The sequence below is a fragment of the Grampus griseus genome (genome assembly GCF_964374135.1).
Source record: "Grampus griseus genome assembly, chromosome: 7".
Lineage (NCBI taxonomy): Eukaryota > Metazoa > Chordata > Mammalia > Artiodactyla > Delphinidae > Grampus > Grampus griseus.
In genome coordinates, this window is record NC_139001.1 from 98,714,824 (window position 1) to 98,734,352 (window position 19,529).

Consider the following 19,529-nt stretch of genomic DNA (forward strand, 5'->3'; position numbering starts at 1 on the left):
TTAATTATCTTTTGGAGATTCTCTACAAGAATAGGCCATGCTTGTGGGGTGATAATTAGCTTTCTTGACCCACTTTCCTTACCACTTTAATACTTAAATACTGTGCTCATTTTCCAAACAATCTTACTGGTCTCTGCTAATGTGAGATAAAGAAATAAAAACAGACAACTTAGATTGCAGGAATTCAAAGAGTATAACTACTCATCATTAGCTATGAACTCTTTCCAGAAAGATCTTCCCATTCTCCAGCTCTCCCCAAACTCCATTCTTTGGCTTTCAAACCCAAGGCAGCCTCATCACAAAAGAAGACCATCTCAACTGCCCTCTGGTAAAAATTATCTTTACAATGTTTCCTTTCATTATTCCAGAGTTGAGGACAACCACTTACTAATAATTAAGCTGTCACAAATAATTTATATAGTATTTCATTATTTCATGAGTGATAATTCATTTTAAAATTAGCATAAAAGCCTGTATGACCTAAATTACATCTTACAGAAAAAATTAAAACACCATAAGTCCTAACGAGACAAGAATTAAAGGACTGGCAAATACAGTAATCATTAACTCCTTTTGACCTACAATGTACTATACATTAGCCACTAGCCACATGTGACTACTAAGCAAATGAAATACGGCTACATTGAATTGAAATGTTTAGAAATTGAAATAAAAACTGAAATTGAAATGAAACACAAAAAGAAATTGAAATGAAATAGAAATTGAAATGCTTAAAAATTGAAATGTTTAGAAGATTTTAGTACAAAGAATGTAAACTATCTCATCAATAATTTTTATAATGATAATATTTTGAAGTGTTTTACATATAGTGGGTTAAATAAAAATATAGTATTAAGGGACTTCCCTGGTGGCGCAGTAGTTAAGAATCTGCCTGCTAATACAGGGGACATGGGTTCTAGCCCTGGTCTGGGAAGATCCCACATGCCCCGGATCAACTAACCTGTGTGCCACAACTACTGAGTCGGCGCTCTAGAGCCCGCGAGACACAACTACTGAGCCTGCATGCCACAACTACTGAAGCCCACGTGCCTAGAGCCCGTGCTCCGCAACAGGAGAAGCCACCACAATGAGAAGCTCCGCACTGCAACGAAGAGTAACCCCCACTCGCCGCAACTAGAGAAAGCCCGCGCGTAGCAACGAAGACCCAACACAACCAAATAAATTAATCAAAAAATATATATATATATAGTATTAAAAGTAACTTGTTTCTCTCTCTTTTTTTTAATGTGGCTACTAGAAAATTTAAAAATACCTATGTGACCTGCATTTGCACATTATATTTCTATTGAACAGCATTGATCTAGAGCTCATCCAAGCTTATCACTCTATTAAGTCAGGTTTCCAAAAAGACCTGGACTATATTACTCTGACTTTCTACAGAAATGCCTTTACTTAAGATTAACACAGCTCCCTGCTCTTATAACTTACTTAAGGTTGATTTTTCAAAAAAGACTATTAAAGGTGGAAGCAACGTAAGTGTACATCAATGGATGAATGGATAAACAAAATGTGGTATATACACACAGTGGAATATTACATAGCCTTAAAAAGGAAAAATATTCTGACACATGCTACAAAGATGAACCTTAAAGACACTGTGCTAAGTGAAATAAGCCAGTCACCAAAGGAAAAATACTGTATAATTCCATTCATATGAGGTGCACAGAGAAGTCAAATTCACAGAGACAGAAAGTAGAACGGTGGCTGTCAAGAGCTAGGGAGGTGGGAAAGAGAAGTTGTCATTTAATGGGTATAGTTTTAGTTTTGCAAGATGAAAAAGTTCTGATAGACAGTGGTGATGGTTGCAAAACAGTGTGAATGTATTTAATGCCAATGAACTGTACACTTAAAAACAGTCAAAACAGTAAGTTTTATGGTAGGTATATTTTACCACAATTTTTCTAAAAGGCTGTTATCTGTACGTATCTACCTGTAAATCTGCTATACGGAATAGTGCCTTTCTACATAAGAACCTATGAAATATATTCTCTCTGTTTTGAGTTAGGAAAAGTTTATTTTATCAATAGATGACAAACTGTGTAACTCAGGAAGTTTTCCTTTTTTCCTTTTGCCCATTTGTCTAGAGATGAATTGTGTGCTTTCTTTCTTTCTTTCAATGGAAGTTCCTGATATAATCAACCCATTCCACAGCCAGTTTGCACCCTACACAGACATTATCTGTTTAGTCTGGCTCTTATCCACCGTTCCTTTTTAAACTTTTACTTTATAGATCCTTTTATCGTGTTTCCCCTCAAGTCTCCTTTAAAAATTAGGAGATATAATTAATAAATCTTAGTCTTGCCTTATTTAAAACAAGCAAACTGAAATCACAATAGCATAATCCAAATATATGAGCCTTTAAATTAACTTTATTACATATGTAATTATCATATTACAACTCCCAAAGATTCTTTTATTTGTACTCCTGAATATATTAATCAAGGTATCACTAAAACAGAGGTTATTCAGTTAGAGGATGGTGAAAAATTGGCTATGCAGTAAATATGAGAGGCAAAACTGTAAAGTAAAAAAATATTATAATCAGGCTAATAATATTGACATTAGCATTGTATCACCTAGTGGTTTAAAATGCTCAGTATAAATTTGAACCTTAAAGGCCCATACTAAACCACCTTGGAATAGTCTACTTCCAATGATACATATAGAAAAGAGCACTGAAATTCATTTTTTTAATTGTAAATCAGAGTTTACTAACTCAGACAAGTTATCTAATCCCAGATTAGCCCAAAATAATATTTTATTTGCTATATGAATATTTTATTGAAACATTAAGCATATTTTTGTTTCTATATTAAAATAATTAAGAAGCCATAAACAAAATTATAAGAAACAATGAAAAAATGTTTACTATGAGTACTTATAAAATATTTGACCACATTTATATGAATTTAAAATAAAACCTCAAAAGGACTTATTTGAAGAAATCAATGCAATCAATGCAAATTCTTATCTGGACATTTACTAGTGCTTGTATATATCATAGTGTGAAATAACTCTATTCGTTATTCTGACCATAAGGCAATGTCAAATTCTAAATATACATGAGTGGTTGTAGTGTATAGTATTTATTGAATTCTTTTACGTATGCCTAGTATTTATTACTTTTAACACTCTAATTTCCCTATGATAGCAGATAACAGAGTTTAAAGTCATGACTAAAGCAACCTAATAGTCTTAAACTTTAATACTATATTGTTGGTATGTCTACTGTCTTAAAAGTCAAATTCCAAACATATAATAAAGAGAAGACTTACCACAAAGCAAAAAAAAAAGCTAATTTTTGCTACTTGAGTTGCAGTTAGTTTCCCCACAGTTTTGAGTAAGGATTCTTGTTCTTTCACGGTAGGATATGACATGCGAGACAACTTAGCTTCCAATGCATGGCTTGATGGAAGCTGTCGAATCTCCATGATATTACTAAACCTTACACGAGACTTTTTGGGAGCTTGAAAGGAAAAGTAAAGTATAAAATCATTAAATGTTTCCCCTCGCATCCAAAAAATGTCACAAGTTTTAATTTACTTATAAATGCATATTATTTAACCCATCTATAATCATATTTGAACAGTCAAAAAAAACAGTTAAATTATTACATGGGACAGCTCTGCTCATTCAAAAGAGTTGGTGGGAAAAATGTTTCCATCTATAAAAAATTTTGAAGGTTTTAAAATGAGACCAATATTCAACAAAGTTTCAAACAACTGCCTGGTTCAGGATTATAGTATGATTATTATTTTAGCATTTACAGTAAAAGTTTATTTGGATTTTTCCTCATAGATATCCAATTTATGAGAATTATTTTCCTGGTCAAGCACACAGAACATTCTTCTGTAGTTCCATTCCTTGAAAGAGAATATCATGGATGAATACTGTGCGTTACATTGAAGCTGGCATTCTTTACCATGTTCAAAGAACCAGCAAAACTCCTGTAATTTGCTATCAAGGTCTTTGATGGCCTGGTTGAAGAGGATACTGTTCATTAATAAATATATCTATATATACATAATAACACCATAGAGATTTCTGGTATTTGGAAGTTATTTCCATTGAATTAATAAAAACGTCCAGTCAACTGGACAACTACAGGCTGAGCCAACACCACATGGAACAGAAGAACAGCCAGGTGATCCAAGGCAACCCACAGAACCACTAAGTTTTGGGATGGCTTAAATGAAGCTAAAACTTCCACCCACTTCTAAGTTTTGCTTACATTTTTCAGTATCAGTGTTTGTGTTCTCAGGTTTTTCACTCGGAAGATCATGAAATTTCACAGGAACATAAAGAGGTTCACTCTGGAATGCAGCAAAAACAGGAACAAATATAAACAAGTATAATAGCTGATATACTGGCTAAATTTAAGTGGATGGTATATAGACACAGATACCACCCAAAACAGGACTGTTCACCACCATGTTTATACAGCATAATTTTCCCAAAATGCATTTTCAAGACTTATATAGGAAACTCAAATGATCCACCCAGGTACAATGACAGAAAGAATCAATTTAAAGCTTAGAAATGTAATCACACAGCACTGGCACATTATGATATTTAATTTTTAAATGTCATAAAAACAGACCTCTCTCAGCTAACAGATTATCTGCCATTCCTTTTCATTCATTCTTTTAACATATACATATTGAGCTCCTACTATGTCAGGTGCTGTTCTAGGTCCTAGGGATATAAGAGCGAATAGAGACAAAGTCTCTGTCCTCAGTGATATAAAATAATCTAGTGGTAGACAACAGAATTAAAGCCAGGTTTGTCTAACCATGCTCTAAAAGTCTACATTTTTAAGTGGTTCTAAATCCCCCAAATGTTTTTGTAAATGTTCTTCAGATGATCTGTATTTAAGGCATAATTCTGTTAATTTAAGAAACAAGGCTGTTTCTTAAATTAACATAAAGTATTTTTTATTTCTTTAATTTATCTTTAACTCCTGATACAGACTCTGCCAATGAAAAATATTCAGTAAATGAAGAGACAATAGGATTTGGAAATAGATGGAGTCTCATTGTTGCATTGAACTTTTCATCATAGCATTTGGCCTAGAATAATCTGACATGTCCATTTTACAGATAATAGAAAAAAATAGTAGAAGAGTAGGCTGCCATCTCAACTCTGTCTTCTACACTGATAGAGACAACTGATATTAGTCTTGTTTTTGTTTTTTTCTGTTTTTTGTTTGTTTGTTTTTTTGGCCGCACAGCGAGGCTTGCAGGATCTTAGTCCCCCAACCAGGGATCAAACCCGCGCTCTCTGTAGTGAAAGCGCAGAGTCCTAACCACTGAACCACCAGGGAATTAGTCTTGTTGATCCTTAGGATCCCAGAGAAAAGAAATGAAATTTTTTCTAGGCTTCACAAACCATTCACAGCACCCGGTAAGCTACCTTGCAAGCAACTGTAGTTCTAAAAGTCAGAGAAACAAAAAACTGTACTGTCAGTAAGGTCACCAAGCTAGTGCTTCATAAATTGGTTATTAAATTTTAGAGTTGACTTTAAAATTTTTCCCAGATAGAATGCCACATTTGGAATAATATATTTTAAAGAGACGTCTTAGTAATGGTGTAAAAAGAATAGATTTTTACATATTCTCTCTCCAACAAGATAATAAATGCTTAAATAGAGCGATTGATAATTCCTTCATATGCTTGCTTATTATCTATCTCCCTCCCTTCCCTGAACACACACTCTCACACACTAGAACATAAGCTGTATTTTGAGAGTCTAGAACAAGTGTTTAACATACATTAAGTGCTCTTAAAAATTTGTGAAATGAATAAGCAAACTGCTTATAGAGTCTCAGTGTCAAGTAAATGTATTTGTTTCTAAGTGGTAATAATATAATAACAAACATGAAGTGACAAAGTTGGTAAGAAACAAAGGACAAAGGACTTCCTTTACTATTTTCAGTCCTTAACTAATTTCCTATTCCCTTCTCTCCCCAGAGGTGGCTGAATTGCTTACTTTTAGGTCTCAGGTATCTCTAAGAAAGTACCAAATTACAACTCTCATGGAGAGCAGCCAACATTGAGATATATTTTTATTTTAATATAGCTGTGGTGCTATCAACGCTATTTCAGTCCTTCCCGCCATGGTCAACTCCACCCGCTCTCTTCCTGAGGAGAAAAGAAACACTTACCAAAGAACTATTCATAGTTGTATCTGTTGTACAAGCAGCAAAGTAACCTTCAGCATCTGCAAACTACAAATAATGAGACATGAAATTCAATTAACCTCATGAAATAAAGTAGAACTAATGTGAGTCACAGCTCAAAGGAACAAAACCAAAAATCCAGAGCAGACCTATAAGGGTATAATCATTATTCTTTTTTTAAAGACACCAATTGTACTTGAACATTTGTTACTTTTTTTAAAAATTAATTAATTAATTTATTTATTTTAGGCTGTGTTGGGTCTTCGTTTCTGTGCGAGGGCTTTCTCTAGTTGTGGCAAGCAGGGGCCACTCTTCATCGTGGTGCGCAGGCCCCTCACTATCGCAGCCTCTCTTGTTGCAGAGCACAGGCTCCAGACACACACGCTCAGTAGTTGTGGCTCACAGGCCCAGCCGCTCCGCGGCATGTGGGATCCTCCCAGACCAGGGCTTGAACCCACGTCCCCTGCACTAGCAGGCAGACTCTCAACCACTGCGCCACCAGGGAAGCCCTATAATCATTATTAATAATAACAGCAGCTAATGCCAAGTACTCAACCATGTAAGGTGAGTATTATCATCTTTATTTTATTGATGAAGAAATTGAGGATAAGAAATTTCATCTAAGTAACAGAACTAGGATTAAAGCCCAGTTTAGTCTAACTCTGAACTTAAGCCCTTTTCACAATATTATAATAACATTTCAGATCACCAGGGAGAGGATGGGTGGGTTAGTGAAGAAGACAAATAACATCTTAGCATTATCATGATAACAGTGTTAACCTCAATAATCCCCTAAATGGATTCAGACACTGGACCACTTTGAGAACCACTGTGCTAGTGCTGTAAAAGTATGCTTTTATTCACACCCACAACTACCCTATCATTTATCCCTGCTTAAAGTTTGAAGAGGTTAAATAACTTGCTAAAGATCACACAATCAGCAAGTGACAGAACAAGATTCAAACACCAGAAGCCCATGCCCTTAAAAAACCCTTATAAATCAGTAAGAAAGAGTCAATGTAGAAAAATGGACAAGATATGGACAACTCACAAGAGAATTCTACTGTGCAACAAATATATGAAAAACTAACCAAAAACACACAGATTAAACAAGATACCACTGTCTACCTATCATATTGGCAAAGCATTAGGGTTTTACTAACAGTTCAATCTCATGCACTGCTAACAGACATGAATCAGGTGCAATTACTGTAGATGATAATTTAGCAAAAGGAATCAAAAGCTATATAATGACATTACTGTTTTATCCAGCAATTATACTTTTAGGAATTTATCCTAAGTAAATAACTACAGATGTGTACAAAGACATTCCTATTGAATTACAACAAAAGAGAAAGTGAAGGGACTTCCCTGGTGGCGTAGTGGTTAAGAATCCGCCTGCCAATGCAGGGGACACGGGTTCAAGCCCTGGTCCGGGAAGATCCCACATGCCGTGGAGCAACGAAGCCCGTGCGCCACAACTACTGAGCGTGTGCTCTAGAGCCCGTAAGTCACAACTACTGAGCCTGTATGCCACAACTACTGAAGCCCACGTACCTAGAGCCTGTGCTCCACAACAAGAGAAGCCACCGCAATGAGAAGCCCGTGCACTGCAATGAAGAGTAGACCCCGCTCGCTGCAACTAGAGAAAGCCTGCGTGCAGCAACAAAGACCCAACGCAGCCAAAAATAAAAATAAATAAATTTATTTAAAAAATAATTGGGGAAAAGAAAAAAATGGTTAAAATGGTAAATTTGATGGTATGTGTATTTTACCACAATTTTAAAAAGAGAGAGAAGGATAGAGAATTAAAAAAGAAAAAAAAAAGGAAAAGGATTAATGTAAAAAAGAGTTTTATGGGCTTCCCTGGTGGTAGCACAGTGGTTAGGAATCCACCTGCCAATGCAGGGGACACAGGTTAGAGCCCTGATCTGGGAAGATCCCACATGCTGCAGAGCAACTAAGCCCATGCGCCACAACTACTAAGACTGCGTTCTAGAGCCTGCAAGCCACAACTACTGAGCCCGCATACCACAACTACTGAAGCCCGTGTGCCTAGAGCCCATGCTCCTCAACAAGAACAAGAGAAGCCACCGCAATGAGAAGCCCGCGCACTGCAACAAAGAGGAGCCCCCACTCACCGCAACTAGAGAAAGCCCGCGCGCAGCAACGAAGACCCAATGCAGGCAAAAATAAATAAATGTGTAAAAAATTAAAAAAAAAGAGTTTTATATTCTTTATTATCAAAAATTCAGTTTCTACTACACAGAAGATACATTACTACATAAACTGCCATTTCTTTCAACACTTAAAAACAAGCATTTTATGTGACATTAATGATGGAATATAATTTGATTAGCCAAACATCTGAAATATGCCCTGAAATATGTTATTTTCATTTTAACATATAAACTTTGAATTAGTTTGCTTCTACAATCAACTTTACAACTAATTAGATGACATTTATTTGATCTGCAAATGACCATAGACTCTAGATATTCTTCTTATCCTTTATCTTCCATCAACTTCTCCACATTAATTGATTTGGACTAGTTAAGTAAGTCTTAACAACTCAGAGCGTGTCATGAGGTAAGGGAAAGAAAGTGATTATGTTCCTCTGACTTCTCACAAAACATTCTGATGTCAAGCTGATTAGAAGAGTAAATTTAAAAGTATGGACAAAAGCAAGTTTTTCTTATATCATGCTATCTTCACTCATTTAAAGAACAAGTTAAAATCTGTTTTTCAAGAAACTAATAGTTTGAAAAAATTTACCCCCACTCCAACAAACACTTAAAATTTTAAACTTACAAAAGCAGCATGCTTTCCTCGAAATCCTCTTGTACACTGTTGTCTCCACGGCTTCCAAATTATAAAGCCCAAAAGGTACAGAACAAACATAGATGTTTTTGCAAAGGTGCTGAAGAATGGTTTGTTGTACTGAGTAAAAACATACTGTGGAGGAAAAAGTTACAGAAACTATGAGACAAACCTTATTACTCATTTCCAATAAAATACAGTTATTACATGATTTTTAACTCTAGAAGTTCATTTGGAAGGGAAAGATCAAAAGGGATTATAAAAATAACTTGAATTCATTTCTGAATATTGTATTTGCCTTGCATACAAAGGATAATATTTCCAAAACAAAGCAGCAACAACTTGCAAAACAACTTTTGTTCAATATTCACTGAAAACCTACTATGCAACAGTATCTATACTAGCAGCTAAGGAAAAATAAGACAGGATTTCCTGAGAGGAGATCTATAGATACAGATACAGATTAACAGACATAAATATAGATATGAAGAATACACAGTGTAATGTGCTAATACCATGACAGGGGGATACAGGGTACCATGGGAGTACCAAAGAAAGACAGAGCATTTTGAACGTTACAGAAGTTTCCCAAAAGAAGCTATTCTTGATCTGTACCTGAAGGCCCAAACAGAGGAAATAGCATAAAGGGAGGCAATGAAACAGTATGGGGTATGAAGAAAACTGCATGAAGTTTAATGTTATTAGGAAGTTATACAACAACCTGTAATCATTGTTTTTTTCTGTTTGATTTTTAAAAATTGAACTATAGTTGATTTACAGTGTTGTGTTACTTTCAGGTGTACAGCCAAGTGATTCAGTTTTTTATGTATATATATATATATATATATATATATTCTTTTTCAGATTCTTTTCCATTATAAGTTATTACAAAATATTGAATATAGTTCCCTGTGCTATATAGTAGATCCTTGTAATCCTCATTTAAATTGAAAATATCAGAATGAACTCATAATTTTTGTTTCCAAAAAAACCTAGTTATGTGCATTGAAAAGGCCTAGAAAAAAATGATAACCCAGAGAGGGCAGACAGCAGAAGGAAGAAGAACTATAATTCTGCAGCCTGTGGAAGGAAAACTACATTCACAGAAAGACAGACAAAATGGAAAGGCAGAGAACTTTGTACCAGATGAAGGAGCAAGATAAAACCCCACAAAAACAACTAAATGACGTGGAGATAGGCAACCTTCCAGAAAAAGAATTTAGAATAATGACAGTGGAGATGATCCAGGACCTCGGAAAAAGAATGGAGGCAAAGATCGAGAAGATGCAAGAAATGTTTAACAAAGACCTAAGAGAATTAAAGAACAAACAGAGATGAACAATACAATAACTGAAATGAAAACTGCACTAGAAGGAATCGATAGCAGAATAAATGAGGCAGAAGAACGGATAAGTGACCTGGAAGACAGAATGATGGAATTCACTGCTGTGGAACAGAATAAAGAAAAAAGAATAAAAAGAAATGAAGACAGCCTTAAGAGACCTCTGGGACAACATTAAACACAACAACATTCGCATTATAGGGGTCCCAGAAGGAGAAGAGAGAGAGAAAGGACCCGAGAAAATATTTAAAGAGATTATAGTCGAAAACTTCCCTAACATGGGAAAGGAAATAGAAGCCAGAAGGGAGTGGCATGATACACTTAAACTGATGAAAGGGAAGAACCTACAACCAAGATTACTCCACCTGGCAAGGATCTCATTCAGATTTGATGGAGAGATCAAAAGCTTTACAGACAAGCAAAAGCTAAGAGAATTCAGCACCACGAAACCAGCTCTACAACAAGTGCTAAAGGAACTTCTCTAAGTGGGAAACACAAAAGAAGAAAAGAACCTACAAAAACAAACCCAAAACAATTAAGAAAATGGTCATAGGAACATACATATCGATAATTACCTTAAATGTGAATGGATTAAATGCTCCAACCAAAAGACACAGGCTTGCTGAATGGATACAAAAACAAGACCCATATATATGCTGTCTACAAGAGACCCACTTCAGACCTAGGGACACATACATACTGAAAGTGAGGGGATGGAAAAAGATATTCCATGTAAATGGAAATCAAAAGAAAGCTGGAGTAGCAATACTCATATCAGATAAAATAGACTTTAAAATAAAGAACGTTACAAGAGATAAGGAAGGAAGTACATAATGATCAAGGGATCGATCCAAGAAAAAGATATAACAATTATAGATACATATGTACCCACCAAAGGAGCAACACAATACATAAGGGAACAGCTAACAGCTATAAAAGAGGAAATTGGGCTTCCCTAGTGGTGCAGTGGTTGAGAGTCCGCCTGCCAATGCAGGGGACATGGGTTCATGCCCTGGTCCGGGAAGATCCCACGTGCCACAGAGCGGCTGGGCCCGTGAGCCATGGCCGCTGAGCCTGCACGTCCGGAGCCTGTGCTCCACAACGGGAGAGGCCACCACAGTGAGAGGCCCGCGTACCGCAAAAATAATAATAATAATAATAATAATCTTCTAACGAACAAAAGCCCAGGACCAGATGGCTTCACAGGTGAATTCTATCAAACATTTAAAGAAGAGCTAACACCCATACTTCTCAAACTCTTCCAAAAAATTGCAGAGGAAGGAACACTCCCAAACTCATTCTACGAGGTCACCATCACCCTGATCCAAAACCAGATACTACCAGAAAACAAAGATACCACAGAAAAAGAAAATTACAGACCAATATCACTGATGAATATAGATGCAAAAATCCTCAACAAAATACTAGCAAACAGAATCCAGACAGCAATCAGCGAAAAAAAAGAAATAAAAGGAATCCAAATTGGAAAAGAAGTAAAGCTGTCACTGTTTGCAGATGACATGATACTGTACATAGAGAATACTAAAGACTCTACCAAAAAACTACTAGAGCTAATCAATGAATTTGGTAAAGTAGCAGGATACAAAATTAATGCACAGAAATCTCTTGCATTCCTATACACTAATGATGAAAAATCTGAAAGAGAAATTAAGGAAACACTCCCATTTACCACTGCAACAAAAAGAATAAAATACCTAGGAATAAACCTACCTAAGGAGACAAAAGACCTGTATGCAGAACAGAATGAGGCACTGATGAAAGAAATTAAAGATGATACAAACAGGTGGAGAGATATACCATGTTCTTGGATTGGAAGAATCAACATTGTGAAAATGACTATACTACCCAACGCAATCTACAGATTCAATGCAATCCCTATCAAACTACCAATGGCATTTTTCACAGACATAGAACAAAAAATTTCACAGTTTGTACAGAAACACAAGAGACCCCGGATAGCCAAAGCAAACCTGAGAAAGAAAAATGGAGCTGGAGGACTCAGACTCCCTGACTTTAGACTATATTACAAAGCTACAGTAATTGAGACAGTATGGTACTGGCACAAAAACGGAAATATAGATCAATGGAACAGGATAGAAAGCCCAGAGATGAACCCATGCACATATGGTCACCTTATTTTTGATAAGAAGGCAAGAATATACAATGAAGAAAAGACAGCCTCTTCAATAAGTGGTGCTGGGAAAACTGGACAGCTACATGTAAAAGAATGAAATTAGAACACTCCCTAACACTATACACAAAAATAAACTCAAAATGGATTAAAGACCTAAATGTAAGGCCAGACACTATAAAACTCTTAGAGGAAAACATAGGCAGGACACTCCATGACATAAATCACAGCAAGATCCTTTTTGACACACCTCCTAGAGAAATGGAAATAAAAACAAAAATAAACAAATGGGACCTAATGAAACTTAAAAGCTTTTGCACAGCAAAGGGAACCATAAACAAGACGAAAAGACAGCCCTCAGAATGGGAGAAAATATTTGCAAATGGGAGAAAATATGTGCAAATGAAGCAACTGACTAAGGATTAATCTCCAAAATTTACAAGCAGCTCATGCAGCTCAATATGAAAAAACAAACAACCCAATCCAAAAATTAGCAGAAGACCTAAATAGACATTTCTCCAAAGAAGATATACAGACTGCCAACAAACACATGAAAGAATGCTCAACATCACTAATCATTAGAGAAATGCAAATCAAAACTACAATGAGGTATCACCTCACACCAGTCAGAATGGCCATCATCAAAAAATCTACAAACAATAAATGCTGGAGAGGGTGTGGAGAAAAGGGAACCCTCTTGCATTGTTGGTGGGAATGTAAATTGATACAGACACTATGGAGAACAGTATGGAGGTTCCTTAAAAAACTAAAAATAGAACTACCATACGTCCCAGCAATCTCACTACTGGGCATATACCCAGAGAAAACCATAATTCAATAAGAGTCATGTACCACAATGTTCACTGCAGCTCTATTTACAATAGCCAGGACATGGATGCAACCTAAGTGTCCATCGACATATGAATGGATAAAGATGTGGCACACATATACGATGGAATATTACTCAGCCATAAAAAGAAACGAAATTGGGTCATTGGTAGAGAGGTGGATGGATCTAGAGAATGTCATACAGAGTGAAGTAAGTCAGAAAGAGAAAAACAAATACCCTATGCTAACACATGTATGTGGAACCTAGAAAAATGGTACAGATGAACCAGTTTGCAGGGCAGAAATAGAGACACAGATGTAGAGAACAAATGTATGGACACCAAGTGGGGAAAGTGGCGGGGTGGTGGTGGTGGTGGTGTGATGAATTGGGAGATTGGGATTGACATGTATACACTGATGTGTATAAAATAGATAACTAATAAGAACGTGCTGTATAAAAAAATAAATAAAATTCAATTAAAAAAAAAAAAGATAACCCAGAAGCAATGAACACCTCTAGAATCCAGATGATGATCTGTACCATCTTGCACACAAAAAAACACACAGGACCTTGAAGAAAGGGTTAAATCCAAGTATGGGACAGGAATGTATGAGATGAGTCTGGGGCATCTTGTGCCAGAAGGCAAACAGGATGTTAAAGATTAATGGGGTAATATTGAAAGGACACTGGAGAGAATTTAAAAGGGCTCCCACCGGCCTCAGATAGGGCAGTTTAAGCATCAAAAGGGATAATAACTGGGCTTCCCTGGTGGCGCAGTGGTTGAGAGTCCGCCTGCCGAGGCAGGGGACACGGGTTCGTGCCCCGGTCCAGGAAGATCCCACATGCCGCGGAGCGGCTGGGCCCGTGAGCCATGGCCGCTGAGCCTGCGCGTCCGGAGCCTGTGCTCCGCAACGGGAGAGGCCACAACAGTGAGAGGCCTGTGTACCGCAAAAAAAAAAAAAAAAAAAAAAAAAAAAAAAAAGGGATAATAACCACAATTGCTTAAAACACATCAAATATACAAAAGTCCATAAATGTATAATGATATGCAAAAAATCCTCAATGGTTACTTCCGGAAGTTGCTAGGCAACATTAGTTTAAAATGAATAAAGGGGAAAAAAATGAATAAAGGGAAAGAATCAAGATTTATCCAACCTTTCCTACATGACCCGTGTATCAGGATAACCAAAGAGTAGTTGTGGAAAAGTTCTCCTTAAAGAATTCTAGCTAATAAACGCAGAAGGAACGACCCTTAGAAAAATCACCATTTTACAACCCTAGTGAAATACTCTATCTGGGCAATAATTATATGGATATTCAACCATTACCTAAAGATTGATGAGGAACTTACAGTGCTCAAATTGGCATCATCCAAAGTAAGACTTGCAGACATTATGGGCCTCATGTTGTGATGTCCAAGGAAGTACCCAATACCACCAAGGCATTTTTTCCTAAAAACTGAACCTAAATCAAATCAAGACTTTACATCTACCATTTTACAGGAACTAAGAGAGACAAAGGAGCAAGCTAAATGAAATCTCAAGGAAGTAATTAGCCAAATCCAGAACATGTGTGCTGTGGACTGAATGTTTGTATCCCCTTAGGTGAAAATCTTAACCCCCAATGTGATGGTATGAGGAAGCAGGAGCCTGTGGGATGTGATTAGGTCAGGAGGCTAAGTCATGAATGAGATTAGTTCCACATAAAAGAGACTCCCGAGAGCTCTCCTGCCCCTTATGCTTTGTGAGGACACAGTGAGAAGACTGCCATCTAAGAACCAGGAAGCGGTTCACAACAGACATCAAAACTGCTGGCGCCTTGATCTTGGGTTTTTCACTCTCCAGAACTGTAAGAAATGTTGTTTGAACCACCCGGTCTACGGTTGTCTGTTACGGTAGCAGCCCAAATGGACTACGACAGTGTGATATATTCTACAGGAAGAATGATCCAATTTCTCCAACAAATCAAAAAAAAAAAAAGAAAGGGAGGGAATACGGTTAAGGACTAAAAGTGACTTAAAAGTTCCAACAAGTATAATGTGTGATCTTTGACTAGATCCTAACCTAAAAAGACGTCCTTGACAACCAGGGAAATTTGAATATCAAATGATTTTAATGAATTATACTTGATTTTGTGAGATATATTAATGGCATGGTAATTATATTTACAAAATTAGAAGTCCTTTTGAGATGAATATGAAAGAATTTATAGGTGAAATGTCAGGTAGCTAGAATTTGCTTTAAACACTGGAAGAAAAAATGTTTGGGAAGGGGTTGATAAGATTGGCAAAATTTGGGGCTTCCCTGGTGGCATAGTGGTTAAGAATCCGCCTGCCAAGGCAGGGCACAAGAGTTCGAGCCCTGGTCTGGGAAGATCCCACATGCCGCGGAGCAGCTAAGCCTGTGCACCACAACTACTGAGCCTGTGCTCCAGAGCCCACGAGCCACAACTACTGAGCCCGCGAGCCACAACTACTAAATCCTGCGCACCTAGAGCCCGTGCTCCGCAACAAGAGAAGCCACCGCAATAAGAAGCCCGCGCACCGCATCGAAGAGTAGCCCCCGCTCGCAGCAACTAGAGAAAAGCCCGCGTGCAGCAACAAAGACCCAACACAGCCAAAAATAAATAAATAGAATAAATAAATCTATTAAAAAAACTGTTGGCAAAATTTGATAACTGTTAAAGGTAAGTGATGGGTACGTGAAGATCCATTACACCATTCTCTCTACTTTGTATATGTCAGAAAATTTCCACAATAAGAAGACTGATTTTCAATTTTGAAATACACAGTATATCTTAAGTTTGAAGAGGATATGTGGCTGAGGAATTAGACACATTACATATGCTCCTGGATAACCAAATTATAAAATATCCTCTTATCAACAGGTTTTACTTTTTTCAAAAATAGGGACAAGTTTGTTGTTGGGTTTTTTGTTTTTCCTTTTTACTTTGCTTAGATATGGATTGTTAAATTATAATTTAATCAGGTGCTCTTTTGTCCTAAATTTTATTATGTGATAAATAAAAACCAAACTATTTATTTAAAATTAAAATAAAAATTTAAAGATAGGCTTATTTCCCTGTCATCATTAAAGAGGGTTCTTTGTAGTTAAACTACAGAGTGTTAATCTAAAAACTAAAAAGGCTGTAGAAAAGTGAAAAATAAATGGCCTATTGTATTCCAGAGTCTAAGTCCCAAAAGGCTAAACATTTATTCATTCATCGGATACAATGTCAATGTCAACTATTTACTTAGCTACCATGTGAGATGACCAGCAGTATCACACTGCTTCTTTTGAGATTTAAGCTCATTGCATAAATGCTAGTCTTCCTTTTGCCTTAAGATAGCAACATGTAAGTTGAAATGCAGTAACTTCTGAAAATAGGTTTTTACAGAGATCATTAGCCAAACAGAATAAAGTACCTGTACAAGCTGTACAAGTTGAAAGAAAAACTAGCTTGTGAACTCAAAATACCACATTACTACCGACAGGTCATCAATAAAAACAACATAAAATTTAACTAAAGGCGATCACTGTATACATATACTTCATAATAATGTTTGAATCGGCAAACATATAAATGTCCATGCACGCATGTATGTGTACGATAGTGCCCTGTACATGAAAACTCAGATCACTTTCACTCATCTGTCCTAAAGAATTCTCACTTTCTACTAAATGGTGACAAATGGATTCGCATCCTAGATGGCTGTTCCACTAGAAGATAGTATTTCTAAAGAAAGAAATTAATTTAGGAAAAAAAACAACAAAAACACCCACAAATATTAAGAAAATATGCATGTACCTCATTTTCTAAATAACCTCCCTAAAAGATATAAGAAAACTGTATGAAGCAACAAAAAGAGTATCCTTTCAGTTTCAACTTGAATTGATACTAATTCATTATCAAAGAAAAGATAAATAATTCAACAATCTTCAAAATACTGCTTTAAGATGAAAGATAGTAATGACGAGAGATACTATAACAATAATAATATTTCTATAACGCAACATCATTCCTAGACAAGAATTACATACCGAAGTAAGTTCTGAGGATGCGACCCATATCACATCAACAAGTAGGAGAATAACAATCCCAAGAGCCATTCGCCTGCGCTGAGTGAAACCACTGCTCTGGGAATTCATTCGGTTCATGATAAATACACACACCATTTGCAGTCTGTTTCGTGAAAATACAGATCACATTAGAGGAGATATTTTTTAAATAACCATAAAAAAATGAGAAAATTAGTATAACAGAAATATCTTACATTTGTTAAGTTAACGTTCAGGTTGAAAGTCATACAGGTTTAAAAAAAAAAAGGCGTGCAATTTACCTTATTTTAAAGGCCTTTCTGAGGTCTTCAAGAGCAGCGCCTGAAAACTGGTCAGATCTGAGCCTAAACGGAGGTGAAAAACTCAGCGCACCTAAAAACCACCACAAAACAATGCTTATGAAAACATCAACCACTCAACATAAGATTCCTAAGCTCTTTTTCACTCTTCACCTTCCAAATGAAAGAATATCAAAGTGTGTGAAATATAACTGACACTTTCCTCTAGACTTTCATGTTATCCGTTGTGTATTTCTAATTATACTCAGAAAAGAACACGGTACAGGAAAAAAAAAAAAAACAGTATTCAACAAACGGCATATTTAAGAATAGTTAGCTACTGAAAAATAGCTTCTCCGAGTTTCATAAATACAGAACTGCATTGGCCTCCCGTGCCTCTCTCCGGAGGTACCCACTCCCGGGACAGCGTCTAGACACGCGCCTGTTCCTAAGTGTCTTTTCCGTCCCCGATCTCGAGCGGAGTTGGGTGATGTGAGAGGAAGGGATTTGTTGTGAGTCTCGACGGCACGTTTCCAAGCACCTCACGTGGTAAAGGGAAAGGATCCTCCAGGCTTCCCCACCCACCCCTGTCCACTTATTTTAGCTCTAAATAGTCATTCACGAGATGGGTGGGGAAAACAGCTGTTAAAGGGAATCTTCCTTTTTCGGAGGAAAAAAAAAAAAGTTAAGCCGGTGACGCCTCCCCTGGGAAGGCGAGTAAAGCCCTGAAGCGGCGGCGCCCAGGCAGCTTCCCCAGACACCGTTGCCGTTTCGGTCAAAGCACGTCGGCTGCTACCAAAGGCTGGAGGTGGGGCTGTTGGTGGACCCTCAACCCCGGCTTCGGTGCCGGGTGATTTCGCGGGCCTCCCGTGCCTACCTACCTGGCCTTCTTGCCCCGCGATGGTGTCGTGGCGGCACCATGAGCGGACCCGGCCCGGACCCGCCGCCGCCCAGGGCCACGGCCGCGGCCTCGGACTCACAGGGCTGTCGCGGCGCCTGACATTGCGCTGCGCTGGAGGCCCAGCCCCTGAAGCCGCGGTGCCCCTCGGGGCTAGGCTGCCGACGCCACCCGGCTCCACTCGGCCCGGGAGGGCGGGGAGCGGGTGAGAGTGAGGAACCGCGCAGGCAGCGATGGCCGCGGAGGCCTGGAGCTGGATCCAGGCCCCGCCCTGGGCCCGCCCCCGGCCCCGCCCCCGGGCCCGGCCAGCCAGCCTGGCCTGCGGACCTGCCCCACGGCCTGAGGGCGGTGGCGCGCGGGTTACGTCACGGAAGCGCAAAGGCGGCCGCGGGAGGGTCCGCCTCTAGGGTGGTTTGGCGGCGCTGGGCACCGAGCGCGGAGGAGGTGCGGCTGGGGCGGCAGGGAGGAGCGGAGGTGGGAAGAAGGGAAGTGGGGCGCGGTGGAAGGAGAAGAGGGAAGCGGGCGTGGGTGGCTGGGTTGGAGCGAAGGTCAAGGGAGGTGGCCGAGCCTCCAGATGGCCCCGCACTAAAAGAAGAGATAGCAACTCCAGGCAACTCTCGATATTCCTTTCTCGAGAAGAGGCCGGAAAAGCAAAATGGCTTGGGAGAACTTTTGCTTTCTGGAAACTTTTTGTATGTAAAGTAGATCCCAGCTCTGGGAATTAGAAGCTGTGTCCCTAGGGCAAGCTACTTCACCTCCCTGACCCTCAGTTTCCTCATCTGAAAACTGGGCATAATAATAGTACCAGCCTCATCTGTTAGTTTGTACATATGCCAGGATTACATGAGCGTACAAATGTGAAGGGCTTAGATAATTCATGGCAGGTAGAACACAAATGTTAATAATTATTACATTGTACAGACTTTTTCTTAATCATCTTCAGTATCCCATA

General features: G+C 38.2%; 1 protein-coding gene across 3 annotated transcripts in view; it reads right to left on the minus strand.

The window, feature by feature from the left end:
- The window catches only part of SLC35F5 (solute carrier family 35 member F5), a 41,977-nt gene extending 23,165 nt beyond the window's left edge, over nt 1–18,812 (minus strand). For 2 of the 3 annotated variants that reach the window (XR_014297002.1, XM_082658664.1), the window contains exons 1-7: nt 18,561–18,687; nt 17,683–17,773; nt 17,384–17,525; nt 9,012–9,155; nt 6,186–6,248; nt 4,253–4,334; nt 3,297–3,487 (exon numbers count right to left, since the gene is read on the minus strand). Coding sequence is in view for 2 of the 3 variants with exons in the window: in XM_082658664.1 (XP_082514790.1) it covers nt 3,297–3,487; nt 4,253–4,334; nt 6,186–6,248; nt 9,012–9,155; nt 17,384–17,525; nt 17,683–17,773; nt 18,561–18,600 (753 nt within the window). In the remaining variant the exon portion in view is untranslated. Of the gene's footprint in view, nt 1–3,296; nt 3,488–4,252; nt 4,335–6,185; nt 6,249–9,011; nt 9,156–17,383; nt 17,526–17,682; nt 17,774–18,560 lie in introns of all 3 variants that reach the window. The other variant, XM_082658663.1, reaches the window with a different exon arrangement.
- Nucleotides 18,813–19,529: the final 717 nt, after the last annotated feature.